This window comes from Tamandua tetradactyla, chromosome 13 (assembly GCF_023851605.1).
Source record: "Tamandua tetradactyla isolate mTamTet1 chromosome 13, mTamTet1.pri, whole genome shotgun sequence".
Classification (NCBI taxonomy): Eukaryota; Metazoa; Chordata; class Mammalia; order Pilosa; family Myrmecophagidae; genus Tamandua; species Tamandua tetradactyla.
In genome coordinates, this window is record NC_135339.1 from 57,831,157 (window position 1) to 57,846,859 (window position 15,703).

Sequence of the window (15,703 nt, forward strand, 5' to 3'; positions counted from 1 at the left end):
CTCCTGAGCAGCAGTTCCCCCAACCATGAGCATGGGATGGCCCTTTCCAGATCTTTGCCTTTGCATTTACACACATGATATGGAAATACAGGGCTTGTGCACATGTGAGAGTGATTTTATATCTGCAACTTGCTTTGTTCACTTAACCACATTTCTTGGAAACTTCCTAAGTTCTCCTTGAGTTCTCAAGTGGGTATTTCTTTGGGAGATTTGGCATTAGGAGTAGAGAGAGGGACTCTGAAAAGAGAAAAAGCTAGAAAGTATAAGACCAGATGCAGTAGGGAAACAGCAGAAGAAATCAGGGTATACAGTTGAGTCTTCATTCCCGGCCTCATCTCTAGCTTCATGACAACCAGAAAAGCTGGGAGCTGTGTGGTTACCGACGACAGAGGACACAGACACACACACACACGCACACAAACTCACTAAGTCAGGTTGATATGCACATGGACATTACGGGGACCACTAAGTCCTTAGGGGCTCACTTAGAGTCTAGTGGAGAAATAGACAAGAAACAGATGCCACCTGGAGCTCATTACCTGCTGGAAGCGGAAGGACTCAGATCGCTTCTTCTGGTTGAGCTGCCACTCCTTGAAGTGGAGCACCGCTTCGTCCACGTTCACGATGCCCAGCTTCACCTGCTCCTGGAGGGTAATCAGCTGCCGCTGGCCTGGCGTTTTCATGCCAGCAAAAGGGTCGTATATGCTTGACTGGGGTCTGTCTCTCCATGGCCTGACGGGTGGCTCTGGAAAGAATGGTGTGAAACTCAGCTAGACAGTTCCCCACTAGCAAAGAGCCGATGAGAAGAGGGGTTAATGAGGCTGGTCACAGGTTCGAGAGGATACGTCTCAAAAGAACAATTACATGTGGAACCAAGCGGGGAGGGTGATGATATGGAATCAGGGGAGAGGGAAGGAGCTAATAACTTCAAAACTTATTAAAGTAGATGAACTAGCAACATGTCAGAAACATATGAAGTCTTCTGGATGAGTCAAAGAACCATCCCCCCACCCCAAACCCTAATGGTTGAGAAGTTTTCAGACCAGAATGCCACAGCTTTGGCACTAATGACATTTGGGTAGGATAGTGCGTTGTTGGTGGGGGCTGTTTGTTGTATAGTCAATGTTTAGCAGCATCTCTGGCCTCTACCCAGTAGATATCATCAGCACACTTCTACCCCGTTGTGACAATTTAAAATGTCCCCAGATATTGCCAATTGTCCCCTGGGATACAAAATTATTCCCCATTGAGAATCACTGCTGTAGACTAAAATCCTCTCCCAGAAGAGAATATCCAGAGTGTAATAGCCTAGACAGGAGGCTCCTTCCAGCACCACTCCCAGATTCATCTGCCCTCACAGCCTTTAGGCAACATGGGAACAAAGATTGTGGACTGATGGGCGTGAAACGCTAGAGGTACCAATGGACCCATGACCTAGGCGCAACGTCATCTGGCATAAATTAGGTGCTGGGCCCTTCCTACCTCTCCTTGGGTTGTTCCGGTGCCCACCCCTCCTCCACATTACAAATTCACGGTTCCCTGCTTTGGAGATTCCAAGAAAATAGGAAGCAAATCCCCTCTCTCCAGGCTGTGACTCTGCTTTACTAAGTTCTGTGGGGAGCAAATTACTTGTGGGGGCCGCTGGAGCATGTGAGGACAACTTGACATTTTACTGCTCAATTCGTATTGGACTGTCCTTGATTCTAAATTTCTCCAGCAGGACTCCGTTTAGTCATTGTGATTCAGGGAGACAGCAACAAGGAGAAAGAGAGACGGCTTCACCAGTGGATACTGAAAAGACCCCAAAGGCAATGGTCTATCATTCTGCCCAACCATTCACTCATCTGTCTACACACATAGCCTTTGTCCTTCCCAAGGCAGTCTTTGAAGGTACTGGGAGATGGGGTAGGGGAAGAAAACAAAATGCACAAGCCAACCAGTGCCAATCTCCCACTACCATGTTCCTTTGGGAATCAAAGGCTTAGATGATGTCCGGGCTATTTTTTCAAAAGAATTGTCAATGGGTAACGCTGAATGCCTCTGTTTAGCACAAGGAAATGAATTAAAAAAAAAAAAAACACTTATCTTCTCAAACTTCCTTAAAATGCCTTTAGAAAAAAAAAGAAAAGGAAAGAACTGGGACTTCCAAATTGTTTCCCAATGGCAAACAAAATGTTTCTTAAATAAAACTTGAATGAAAGTATAGTTAGAGAGATAGGGTAAGTAAACAGCACAGAGGGCTGTATCTTTAGGTAAAGACTGGGTGCCGGGCCACCTACATTCATCCTGTTGGCATCAATCTCAATGTTTAGACTGTACTTTGTGCACTGTGCGGACACTTCCTGTGTGTCTCCTTTGTATGCTCAATCCATACAGTAACAGGATATTCCAAATCTCTTCCTCACTCACTTTACCATATTACAGCTGTCTCAGACAGCTGCACCCTAAGGTGCCTCTTGGACCTCGCTTTTTCAATGCAAAGGAGTTGTTGTTACACAGGAGATCTCTGAAATATGAAAGCTGCTGCCACCTTGAAGTTCGGTTCATGCTAGGGGTAGCATTTGCCTTACCTTTCCTGATGCTCTCTGAAGAAACATAGAAATTCCCAGGCCGCTCTTGACTTTTCTCTGCAAAAACTATGAGATAAAGAATAATGTAAGAGCCAAGGGAAACTTCTTTCTAAAGGGCTTTATATATTTTCTGCTTTAAAAGGAGAACATTATCATCCTACAATATAGATGAACCTTGAAAACCTTATGCTAAGTAAAATAAACCAGGCGCAAGAAGACAAATATTATATGATTCCAAATATTATATGAAATAGTGATAATAAGCAAATTCATAGAGAGAGAAAGTAGATTAGAGGTACCGGGAGGGGGGGTGATGGGATGGGGAGCTACTACTTAATGGGTAAAAGCATTTTGTTCTGGGTGATGAAAAAGTTTTAGAAATAGAAGGTAGTAAATTTAGGGAGCTATTTACCACAATTAAAAAAATATAAAATATTGTGCAAGTCATAATAATGAATCCATACCGTGTGCAGTTCTGTAAATCAAAACTCTAGAAAGAGGTAATTAAAGAGCAGGAGTGGGGATTGTCAAACGGATGAGCTCTCAACATCTAGAAACACTAATTCAGAGCCAGAAGACATCGGCCTTTACAGGATCACTGAAGAAAAGGAAATCTTAACAAGGCTATATTCCTGGAATTCCTAAATACCTCAACCTAGCCAGGGAACACTGCGAAGTTTGAGAATAAAATGCAATGCCATGTAAGATGTCAAGAAGTACCAGAGACATAATTCTGAGCAATAGGAAGGCAAAATGTGTGCTTCGCTCTATAGGGACTTAGATGGAAACAGACCCATCAAAGCTAATAGAGAAAATTGGCAAGTGACAAATGAGCCATCAGAGGTGGGATGGCATGGCAGTTAAGAGTCTCTGGATTGTGAACAAGACTCCCAGGGTTCAAAGCTTGGCTCTGTCTTTCATGAGTCATGCAACCTTGAACAAGATGTTTGATCTCTTCCTTGCTCAGTTTTCTAACCTATAGAATGAGGATTAGGGCAGTACCTTCCTCATGGGTGGCTGTGAGGATTAAATGAATTAATATAGAAAGCTCTTAAAACATTTCCAGGCATATCTAAGTGTTCAGTGTTAGTTTTCATTATGTTTATTCATATCTAAGCTTTGAGATCGATGCTAATAGAATAGCAATACTTTGACATGCCAGTTAACACAAGTGGCATCTCTACAGTGCTTTAAGTTTATAAAGTACTTCCCCATGTATTATTTTATCTGATCCTAGGATATGTATCCTTGGATATTAGTATATATTATAATACATGTATTAATGCATGCATTTGTCATTAGGAGGTATTTTACAAATGAGGAAACTAAAGGTAAAGAGGGTGAAATGACTTAGTCGATGTTCCAAGCTATGCAACTGGAAAATGCAAGAACTGAGATATAAACCTAGGTGTTCTGGCCTCCAGGCTGTTGTCTCTTTTGTCATCTCCTGCCTTGCTCCTTTCCTTCGCTTTCCCACAGTTTCCTAGCAAATCTATCAGGAGATTCAGGAATCACCTGTGTCCCTGTCCCAGCTGCCTTCCCAAAGTGAGCCTTGCTATCATCACTCCCCACCTTTGCTGTCCAAGAATTATCAATATATATTTGCATGCTTCTCAGTTTGAATTCTCTCAGAAGCAGACCCTGAGATAAGGATTCAAGTGCAAGTACAGGCATACCTCAGAAATATTGCGGGTTCGGTTCCAACCGAACTATTCCAACTGCAATAAAGCGAACACCGCAATAAAGCAAGTCACAATTTTTTTGGTTTCTCTGCACATAAAAGTAATGTTTATACTATACTGTGGTCTATTAAGTGTGCAATAGCATTGTGTCTAAAAAAACAATGTATGTATCTTAGTTAAAATGTGATCCAGAGACATAAAGTGAGCACATGCTGATGGAAAAGCAGCGCCCATAGACTTGCTCAACTCAGGGCAGCCACAAACATTCCAATTTATAAAAACCACAATATCTACGAAGCGCAATAAAGCGAAACACAATAACATGAGGTATGCCTGTGGTTTATTTTAGAGGTGATAGAGGTGAGACAGAGAAGGGGAGAAAACAATAAATGACGGGTTATCAAGTCAGTTATCACTGTGAGAAAGCTGGGATCTCTGGGAAACAATGTAGAACGCGCACCTAAGAGCTCTCCCACCAGAGGGGCGAATCAGCTGGAGTGTACGTCCACCAACTGCTGTCAGTCATGGCATGAGGGCAATGCCCCTGCCTGCTGATTCGCCAGCACTTCCACCCTGTTCTGCCAGAAGAAGCCTATGGGCTGTGAGCACAGGTGCTGACAGCTGAGGTCCAGCCAATGGGCACAGAAGCGTGAAGTACGATGGTGAGATGGGTGGAGCACCAGCAGTGCCTGCAACACCTGCCAAGGGAGATCTTTCCCGAGGAGATGGCAAACCACGAACACAGACCACATCTGGCAATATATAATATCCCACAACTGTATTGCTACCCAATTTAGGGCTGCCAGAGTTAGCAAAAACCAAAACCAAAGAAGAACATTTGGAGCATACTTATACTAAAGAATTATTTATACTAAAGCATTGCTTGTTTTGTACCTGAAATTCAAAGTTCACTGGGTATCCAGCATTTTATCTGGCAACTCTAGCTCAGTTAGCTAGGGCCCTGGTTGAGGGCTACCTTCCCCAATTTACAATCACATTTTGCCACACCTTTGACAGCACCTTCTTATACTAGTAAAGAGAGAATGCAGGTCAGAGACAGACACAGCATTCTTAGTGTCTTACAGTGGTTGTGATCATTTTAACACAAGTCCTGAAAGAGAGTGAAACTGACAATACTATTGGTGTCTAACTGATGTCCTAGGGATAATTAGGGAGAAGCCAAAACCCGATTCTCACCAATTTTTAATTAATGTAGGTAGATAGGTAGTCTAGCACAGTGACTAAAAACCAAATTTGTGAAGTCTGTTCTCTTTGAGTTCAAATCCTGGCCCAGCTACTTGTTGACTGAACAATCGCTGTGAGCCTCCATTTTCCCATCTGTAAATGGAGGTAATCATGGTCCTTACTTAGTAGGATATTATAAGATTAAATGACATGCTCCAGAGAGAGCACTCTTGGTCGATTTCAATAAACGATAGCTATTAACAATAAAAAGGAAGGGGAGGAGGAGAAGGAGGAGAAAAAAGTTATCAAGAGAAAAATTTCCTAGGGTTCTGGTCATTCAGGGTAGGGGGAAATCTGGTTTACCTTGGCCTCTGCAACCCCATATGAATGCCTACAACAAGGCCAGAACTGAATCTGACCATCGCCCCTGGCCTAGCTCCAGAATCTGCCCTGAGTCATGACTGGTGTCTCCCAGGGCTGGTTAGAGACCATTCAGGTGGGTACAGTCTCTGAGATAAGAGATCCAACCACTTCCTGTGGATAAGCTCCGAAGCCCCTTCTGGGCACCACTCCCTGCCCCACCTGCCTTTAGAAATGTAGGGTTCATTGTCAGGCAGCTGATGAGCACCAGGAGGACCAGCCTCTGGCCTGGGCACTGGGACCGGGGGCCTGCTGGCCAGGTCCACAGAAAAGCTGTCCTCTTCATCCACAGTGTGATAGACATCTTCATTCTCACCAAGAGGGTGCAGCTTCCTCTCCAAAGTGGCCATCCCCACACTGTCGCCTAGGAGGCACGGAGAGAGGAGAATGAAATCAGTGCTCAAAAGAACCAGGTGACTGTCAAGCATCGCTGAGAGCTGAGAGTGTCCATACCTTATTTGTACAGTACTTGTCTTCAGCAAAGGACTTTCCCCTACATCATCTCTTGTGTAATCTGCTCAGAGCCCCATGAAGCAACTGAAAAACTACTCTATTTGCCACCCATCCATGCAGCAAAGGGAAGTGAGCATCAGGCTCTGCGATTTCTGAATCCTTCCAATGAGAGAGATCTGGTTATTTATCCTATTAGAACTAAGGATAAAGGAAGCACAGTCCTAAAAGCCTTATGCATAGGACCATTCCCTGGTGCTGTGCAGCAGTTTCAGGGTGTACCAGAGTCCTCCAGCCAACAGCTCCGGAATCCTCCTCTTCCTCACCTAAATGGCAATGGTAACTAATTCCTGAGGACTTCCTCTGGGCCATGCAGAGGGGTCATGGGTCAGAGAGTAGTTTACCCATGAGAGTCAGCACAATCATTCTCATTTTGTAAATGAAGAAGCAGGAACCTTGAGAAGATAAATAATTCACCCAAAGTCACTCGGAGGCAGAATGACACCCAGACAAGCTGACTCTGGTGCTTGTACTTTAACCATCACACTGCTCTTGCTTCTGCTCCCCAATGAACAGAAACATTTGCAACTTTGCAAGGGAAATCTGCTTCTCAGACCCTCAATCTTCCCTGACTCCTTCCTGATGACAGGCTGCAATAGTCGGTGGTGGGACCCAAGCACAGCGTACACTGGAAGAAGCCTGGCTTCAAGAGTCCCAGCGCACTCGGTTGTGGATGCCACCCACCCTGCAAATACATGAGCTGTGTGACCTTGGGCCCACTGCATAGCTTCTCTGAGTCTGACTTCCTTCGGAAACATACCCCACAGGATTATTGTGAGGGAAAAATGAAATAATGAATGATAAGCACCCAGTTTAGTGTCTGGCACATAGAAAGTTCTCAGCAGTAGGTGCTTTGCTCCCCTTCCCTTCCTCTCCTTAGTACCATGCAGTCAACAAAACTTTATTGAATGAAATTCAATATTCAAAATTTTATAGGAATGAAAATAGCCTGGGTTCTCTTCTTTTGGAATTTACTGGGGAATTTGTTTTCCTTGCATCTTTTCTGAGCTGCTGGGAGTCTGCCATGGGCTTCCCAGTGAGTGCTGCAGGTTCAGAGGACTGACCAGGTCAGCCCAACTCATCAGAGGGCTCTGGACTCCAGAAAGTTTCCATTTAGAGGGAGAGCCCCTGTCTGTTTATCTTTGAACATCTCATGCAAGGACATCAAGAAACCCTGGGGAGGTTCGTCCAATGCTAGCAAAATGAGGTATCCTGGAGAGCTGCCAGCTGTCCCCAAGGGTAAGCGTGACGCCCACAACGCCTGACCCTCACTCACTGCCTCCAGACACATTGGCTTCCCATCTGTGTCTTTATCAAGCCAAACTCTTTCCTGCCTCGGGGAGTTCACATATGCTGTTCCCTCTGGAACATTCTTTCCTTAATGCTTTGCTAGTAACCCCTTCAGGTCTCGGCTGAACTGTCACTTCCTCGGAGCAGCCTCACCTACCAACAAGTTTAAATTAGGTCCACCCTGTTATTGACCTTCACCGTGCCTCGCTCCTTTCCGTCACGCCTCTGTTGCAATGTCAGATTACTTGTGCATGAGTGTGCTAGCTGGTTAATGCTTATCTCCCTCACTCGACTCTGACATTCATAAGGGCAGGCCTGGCCACAAACACATCTAGAGCCAAACAGTGCCTTTTACACAACAGGTGTTGGATAACATTTTTAGAAAGAATGGATAACTAAAATCTGGGTTAAATGTCTCTGGACCAAGTGAAGAGAAATACTGTAGGAATGAGCATCTCCAGTGGTCCAAGTTCTGTGCCTACCCTCCTTCCCAACATCTTCCTGATTTCGGCAGACATGTGGGGACCCTCCGCGCTGCCACCTTATCAGGTAAGAGGAAACCTTTCCTCCCGCAGCAGAGAAACTTTATGGTTTAGAAGCCAAGAGAGCCAGACACAGTGGAGCCTGGGCAGGAACCAACCGCCTCCCTCAGCAACATCTGTCTACTAGGTGGGAGTGCTGCTGCCAGCTTGGAGCCCAAGGTAAGAAGCCCCACTTTTATTGGAGGGCTGTGCATCAGGGAGTCTCCCATCTCTCCCTCATTCCATCAGCAGCTACAGGTAAACAACCCAAAGACTCCCCTGGCTCCTACTCACCAAACGAGAGACATTTTCAAGAAAGAATCTCTGATCCCACCCAGCTGCCAGGCTCCCAGGGACAGGCAAATGCTAGGGAAGCAAAACGTGGAGATGACAGAAAATTTATCATGCACTGTTTAAGGTCATCTCAAAGGGGCTCAAATTCTGTGCTAGTGGATTTCCTTCTTACCCTAGCAGAAGGAATTCTGAGTCTGCTTCTCAGATGTTCCCATCTTGATCGGATCATACCATTTCAAATAACTAATGAATTAAACAACTAATACTTGCTGAGAGTCTTAATGTGCCAGGCACTGCATTTTGTTGGGGACAGAACTACAATCTCAGCTTAAAACCCTGCACCAGCTCCCCGTATGAGGGCGGGCAGACCCTCACAGCCTAGCCCGAGGCCACCTGTTCTGGGCTCATCTCCACTGCTTCTCTCTCTACTCTCTATGGGCTCCAGATCCACTGTTTCCAAACTATTACTTTAGAGCCAAGGGCTCTCACGAGGTGCCTCCAGGTAGAAATGAGAGGCTGAGCAGGTACTCAGACACAGTTCCAGTTCTATCTGTATACAAGCCGAGTCTCTGCATAAGATTGTCTTTGAAAATAGTGTTCCAGAACCTCTCCAATCCCACTGGTGGGAATGGAAGCTTGGCAGAACATCAGAGGAGAGCAATTTGGCATTCTTTCTCAAAATTTCAAATACTCGTATCCTTTAACCCAGCAATTCTATTTTTAGTAATTTACATTACACATAGACTCATACATGTATAGAGACATTATATACAACAAAGATATTCATTGCAACAAAATTTATAAAACACAAAATCTGGAAAATGCCTAAATGATCTCAAGAGAAGACTGGTTAAAATACATCAGGTGATAGCACATGCAATGGAATGCTATGCAACTGTCAAAAAGAGTGTTTGTGCTGATACGTGACACTGAAAATTAAAAAAGAAAGAACAAGGTATAGAACAGCATATATAATATGCTACTACTTGTGATTTAAAAGAAAAGGAGATATATACATGTATACATATATGTATATGCCCTGCAAATTTCTGGACAGTCTAGGTTAGGAGAGATACACAGTTTCAATCACCCAATTTTTTTTATCACTTGAATTTTTAAAATCATCTGCACCTATTACTTTTTTTTCCTCTTTGTATGCTGTATGGTGGGGGTCACATTTCATTCTTTTCCCACGTGAGTGTCCCCTTATTGCAGCCACCATTTGTTGAATTTTTGTTTGGTTTGGTTTTTCATTTGTTTGTTTGCTTGTTTGTTTGTTTGGGAAGTGCTTGGGCCAGGAATCGAACCCAGGTCTCCTGCATAGCATGCGAGAATTCTACCACTGAACTACCCTTGCACACCGCCCCATCTGCACCTATTACTTTTATACTAATTTTTTAAATCATAAAAAGGGACTCAAAAGAAAGCTGTACTGTTAACGAAAAAAGTGCTTTGAAAAGTCCTGCTCAAGACCAGTAGTTCTCAAAGTGGGTCCTCACATGAGGACTTCTCGGAAACGTAAAATCTTAGGTCCCACCTAGACCTACTGAAAAAGAAATTCTGGGGGTGATGCCCAGAAATCTGAGTTTCAATAAGCCCGTCAGGTGATTCTGATGCACACTAAAGTTTGAGAACTACTATTAAAGAAAAAAGTGTCAAAACCACTGTTCTAGAGGTTAATATTTATAGAGTATCTACTGTGTGAATGATAGTATGATAAGGCTTTTTCCTATTGAACTCTCTGAAAGAGGGGTGCTATTTTTATCCCCAGCTTTCAGGATGAGGAAACTGAGTCTTAACGAGGTGACAGCAAACAGCCCATGTTTAAGGTAATTAGCAGCAAAGCCAGGACTGGAATCTGCCTGTGTAAAATCTTTTTGTTCCCCTTAGACAGTTAGCCACTCTCCCCTGCCGTTTCCACAACTGACTGTACATTTTTTCTTTACACTACTTTTTATGTAGAATGAGAGCTTTCTACAGGCAGGACCTAATCTTATCTCCCCTGCCAGGCAGGACCAAATCCTACTCATCTCCATACACCAGCGCCTGGCATGGACAGACAATTGATAAGTGACTGTTGGAATAATACCATGTCACTCACTGATCAAAAGGTGAAACCGGGGACGACAAGGAGCTGTCGTCTAATTCATTACCCCACTTTTCTGTCCATTAGGCCACATAGTGTTTCTTTAAGAAGAAGGTAAGGACCGAGTTTTACTTCTTTTGGAGAAGGTGGCTGGGTCGCCCAATGGTTAAAGCCCAGCCAATGAAGCCAGGCTAGCAAGTTCGAATTCCGAATCCTACACTCAGCTTACTGGCTTTAGGACCTCTCCATGCCTCATTTTACTCATCTGCAAAATGAAGATAGCAATACTCACCTCATAAGGTTGCAGTGAGGATTAAGTGGGTCTTATTTATAAAGCACTTAATATGTGCCTGGCAAAACGTGTTTAAATATGGCAGGGCAGACCTGAAGCCAAATAATGAAGTTGGCAAAGCAAATCCCATCTTCAGGGCAAATCCAGCCCCCTATTGGTGCATGTGCTATCCCATGGACCAATCAAGTGACTGACCCTTCGCTGCCCAGGGCTTGCCTCACAGGGAAACATTTAATACTTTAGGGCAGGGGTTGGCAGACATTTCTTAAAGGGCCACAAAGTAAATATTTTAGGCTTTGCTGACCACATAGTCTCTGTCCAACTACTCCACGTTGCCGTTGGAGTGAGAAAGCAGCCACAGACAATAGTAAGTGAAGACCACGGCTGTCTTCCAATAAAACCTTATTTATAAAAACAGGCAGCTGGCCAGGGTGTAATTTACCTACTACTGCTTTTGAGCTTTTCCGTCTCCTTCACTGTCAAAATCCCTTATCTCATCCTGAGCCAATCCTCTTGGTACCCTGCTTTCTGCATGTACTTGATCAACAGACCTCACCATAAATTGTAAATGATCAGAGAGGGTTAAGAAATTACCCATCCAAATTAACATTCTCCAATTTTGAAGCCTTTAATAACAATAATAATAATCAACCTATATTAATTGCTTATTATGTGCCCAGGTCTGATGCCAAATGTACAATAACTCATTTAATTCTCACACTAACGTGATTTTACAGCTAAGGAAACTGAGGTCCAGAGAAATTGGACCTCAACTAGCCCAAGGCTTTCCAGCTAACCAAAGGGGAAACCGAGTGCAACCCAGGGTCCGTGTTCTTAACCACTGTGGGATACAGCCTCAATTTAGTAATACGTATGTATTGTATATATACCCCTCCTGTGCCAGAAAGTGAACTGTTGTGATGGCACTCATCATATCTTATTTTTCTTTGTGTTCCCCAGACCAATACACAGAACAGTGTTTTGTACATATCAGGTGCTTGATAAATTTTTATCAAATGAAAATCAACGTGCATTTTAATGAGGTCGTGTTGGAGGCAACCCTAAAGGAGTGTCTCCCGTGGGGGGGATTTCTGGCCTACTTGTAACAGGCTGATGGGAGCACCTGGGAGGGCAGTGTGCCTGTAATCACATCATACACCACGCATGTGCAGCCCACTCCATACACCATGTATGTGCAGCCCACTCCATACACTACGCATGTGCAGCCCACTCCATACACCACGCATGTGCAGCCCACTCCATACACCATGCATGTGCAGCCCACACCATACACCACACATGTGCAGCCCACTCCATACACCACGTATGTGCAGCCCACTCCATACACCGTGTACGTACAGCCCATTCCATACACCACGTATGTGCAGCCCACACCATACACCACGCATGTGCAGCCCATACCATACACCACGCATGTGCAATTCACACCATACACCACGCATGTGCAGCCCACTCCATACACCACGTATGTGCAGCCCACTCCATACACCATGTATGTGCAGCCCACTCCATACACCATGTATGTGCAGCCCACTCCATACACTACGCATGTGCAGCCCACTCCATACACCACGCATGTGCAGCCCACTCCATACACCATGCATGTGCAGCCCACACCATACACCACACATGTGCAGCCCACTCCATAAACCACGTATGTGCAGCCCACTCCATACACCGTGTACGTACAGCCCACACCATACACCACGCATGTGCAGCCCATACCATACACCACGCATGTGCAATCCACACCATACACCACGTATGTGCAGCCCACTCCATACACCACGCATGTGCAGCCCACTCCATACACCACATATGTGCAGCCCACTCCATACACCATGTATGTGCAGCCCACTCCATACACCGTGTATGTACAGCCCACTCCATACACCACGCATGTGCAGCCCACTCCATATACCACGCATGTGCAGCCCACACCATACACCACGCATGTGCAGCCCACTCCATACACCACATATGTGCAGCCCACTCCATACACCATGCATGTACAGCCCCCTCCATACACCGTGTATGTACAGCCCATTCCATACACCACGTATGTGCAGCCCACACCATACACCACGCATGTGTAACCCACACCATACACCACGTATGTGCAGCCCACTCCATACACCACGTATGTGCAACCCACTCTTTGAGTGGAACACTCCTTATACTGAAACCAGGCAAGATCTTAGATTTGTTCCTTCTATCCTTTTTTTGCTGCCCTGCTCACAGGTACAACTTACCTTCTAAAAACTTGCGGATCATAGAGTCCTTGGTAGTCCGAGAGAAACTGTCTCTAGAGATCGGGTTAGATGTACTGGCCTGAAGCATTTCTACATCTAAAAGGAAATGGAGACAGAGAATTGATATGTTGGTCCTCTACAATGGCCACCTGGTAAGGCTGTTTTGCAGACAGATGCATAATATTTGGCAATTTTCTTAAAAGAGAGTCAAACATGCATTAATCCATGCATCCATCCATCCGTCCGTCTGTCCACCCATCCACTCAATATGGAGATTCAACGAGTATGATATGTAAAGGAGAATAACATCCACTCCCCCAGGCCCTTTCCCCAAATATTATGCATCCATCCCCAGGACTCCAAAGTTACAATAAGCTCATTTGCAATTGACGGAACAGGCTTACTTTTGAAATACATACACCTTAGCATTGCTTATAAAAGACAAAATAACTGGAAGCAGGAACAGAGAATGGATAAATTATGATTTATTCAAACAATGGGAAATTGTGCAACAGTTAAAAAGAATGTACTGAAGCCACCCTCAACATATACATCTCAAAAGCATAATACTGAGTGAAAAAAGTTGCAGACAGGTGTTTATAGTATGATATTGTTTTCATGAAGTTTTAAAGCCTATAAAGCAATACTAAAATTGTTTATGGGTTCAAAAATATGTAATAAGCATATATATGGAAACTTGCTGGGAACAATAAACTTGCTGGGAATGTATTCATGGCAGTGCTTATCTCTGGAGAGGGAGAGAGGAAAATCGGGGAGGGAGAGAACAGAAATGAGGGGGCTGCCACCGGGGCTAGAGTTAAAATAAGATCTGAGACAAAAAAGAAAGAAAAAGATATACATATTTTTGGAGGCAAAATCTTCAAAAAATACAGGATTTTAGACCATTAATATGCTACCTTTTGCCCCCAAACTGGGAGAGGGAAATAAGAATCTATTTTTGTATTTGCTTGTATATGTAAAAAGAAACTTGGAAGAAGACATAAGAAATTAAGATGAGTGGTTTCCGGGGAACTGAGCAGATGGAGGACAAGGACCGGAGAAAGATTTTTCACTGTCACTTTTATATTTTAGTTGTTTATCCCTTTCAAAAAATAGCATAAAGTAATTCAATGTTCTGATCATGCTTGTGTCACTTTAAATATTAATTTTTAAAAAAAGCACTTTTTTTCCTACCCACCTTTTCAGTTTAAATACTTCCCGATAGGGTAGATACATTACATTAAATATAAGGGTCCTTGACACCTTCCAGTCCAAGGTCTGGGATGCCAAATGAGAAACCTGTTTGGTGAATTATGACCTCTCTTGTCTCCACTCAATTCCATCACAGACTGTAGAGAGGTTAGGGTCGCTTTGTACTGATCCTGAGGCATATCGACAGATGTTTTCAATTGAGATGCTTTTACTTTTTAAAACAAATTTCTGATAGGAACTCAGAAGGAAGAACTGTTTGATCAGAATTGCATCATTCTTTAGAAATTCAAGACCAGAAAAATTCTGCTTATTTGAGATATCCAGTCTAATTTGCATAATTGTGTTTTTGTGCAGCATTCTTTCCATGGAGTTAGAAAATTAGAAAGGAAGATCTGTTTTACAAGTGTGTGCCCTGCTGGGAGCAGAGCCTCCTCCTACCTGACCTGCATTTCTCCTACCTCCATTGGCTCCTCAACCTCACTGCCTCCTGACTCTGACCTCAGTGAACTTTTGAAACTCTTCATTTACCCAACAATGAAACACAGAGGAATATACCCTGAAGGAGGGACTTCCTGGGTCAGACACTCCTAGAGACGAGGGGAGGGAAAAACTCCCCAGACCTGTTGCTAGCCTTCAGACTGCCCAGTGCTGAACTGTCCATGAAAATACAGCCCCCTCAGGCCCCTGCATCCCAAGAACTCAGTCCAGGGCACAGAAGCCCCAGGACAGTTTCAAACCCCAATAACCAAACCTCCCAGGCTGATCATCCCAGAGTGCAGACCTCACGCACACCATGTCATCCCTGTTGACAGAGGGGTCCAAGGGTCATGTAATGGCCTGGCTATTTTCACTAACAAGCTTTGATTTCCATGTCCAAGAGGTAGATGAAAAATGGGAGGAGCTTTAAAGAGGATAAGGAAAATAAAACGTGGAAGAAAATTGTAACTGCACGAGAAGCGCAGGTGGACCTGGCCTGTTACCATAATAAGGGTGCAGGCTTCTGCCCCAGGTACCTTAACCCCCATCATTAGAGGGTGAGTTTTTTGTGGGTTGAAGGGGAGAGGGAGGCAGGGAGGGAGTAAAAGGAAGGAAGGAAGGAAGGGGAAAAGAACAAGCACCAGTAATAAGACACCACATCATGGCCCCTTGATATGATGCAATGAGAAGGGCACATCACTTCTGTGGCATTCTCGCCAAAAATGCATCCACTCTGTCCAAGGATTAAAAATATCAGACAAACCCAAATTGAGGAATATTCTGAAAAATAAGTGATCAGTAACAGGAACAGTTACAAACTGGATGAGATTAAGGAAAAATAATTAAATGCATTGTGGGATCTTATCTAGGACAGGACAGAAAAAGAATATG

At 44.2% G+C, this 15,703-nt stretch overlaps 1 protein-coding gene across 1 annotated transcript in view; it reads right to left on the minus strand.

Annotated features, from left to right (window-relative positions):
- The window catches only part of PIK3AP1 (phosphoinositide-3-kinase adaptor protein 1), a 123,862-nt gene that overhangs the window by 25,527 nt on the left and 82,632 nt on the right, over positions 1 to 15,703 (minus strand). Inside the window, exons 9-12 of the mRNA XM_077125603.1 lie at positions 13,124 to 13,219; positions 6,024 to 6,221; positions 2,571 to 2,636; positions 540 to 745 (exon numbers count right to left, since the gene is read on the minus strand). Of these exons, the coding sequence (XP_076981718.1) occupies positions 540 to 745; positions 2,571 to 2,636; positions 6,024 to 6,221; positions 13,124 to 13,219 (566 nt within the window). The remainder of the gene's footprint in view (positions 1 to 539; positions 746 to 2,570; positions 2,637 to 6,023; positions 6,222 to 13,123; positions 13,220 to 15,703) is intronic.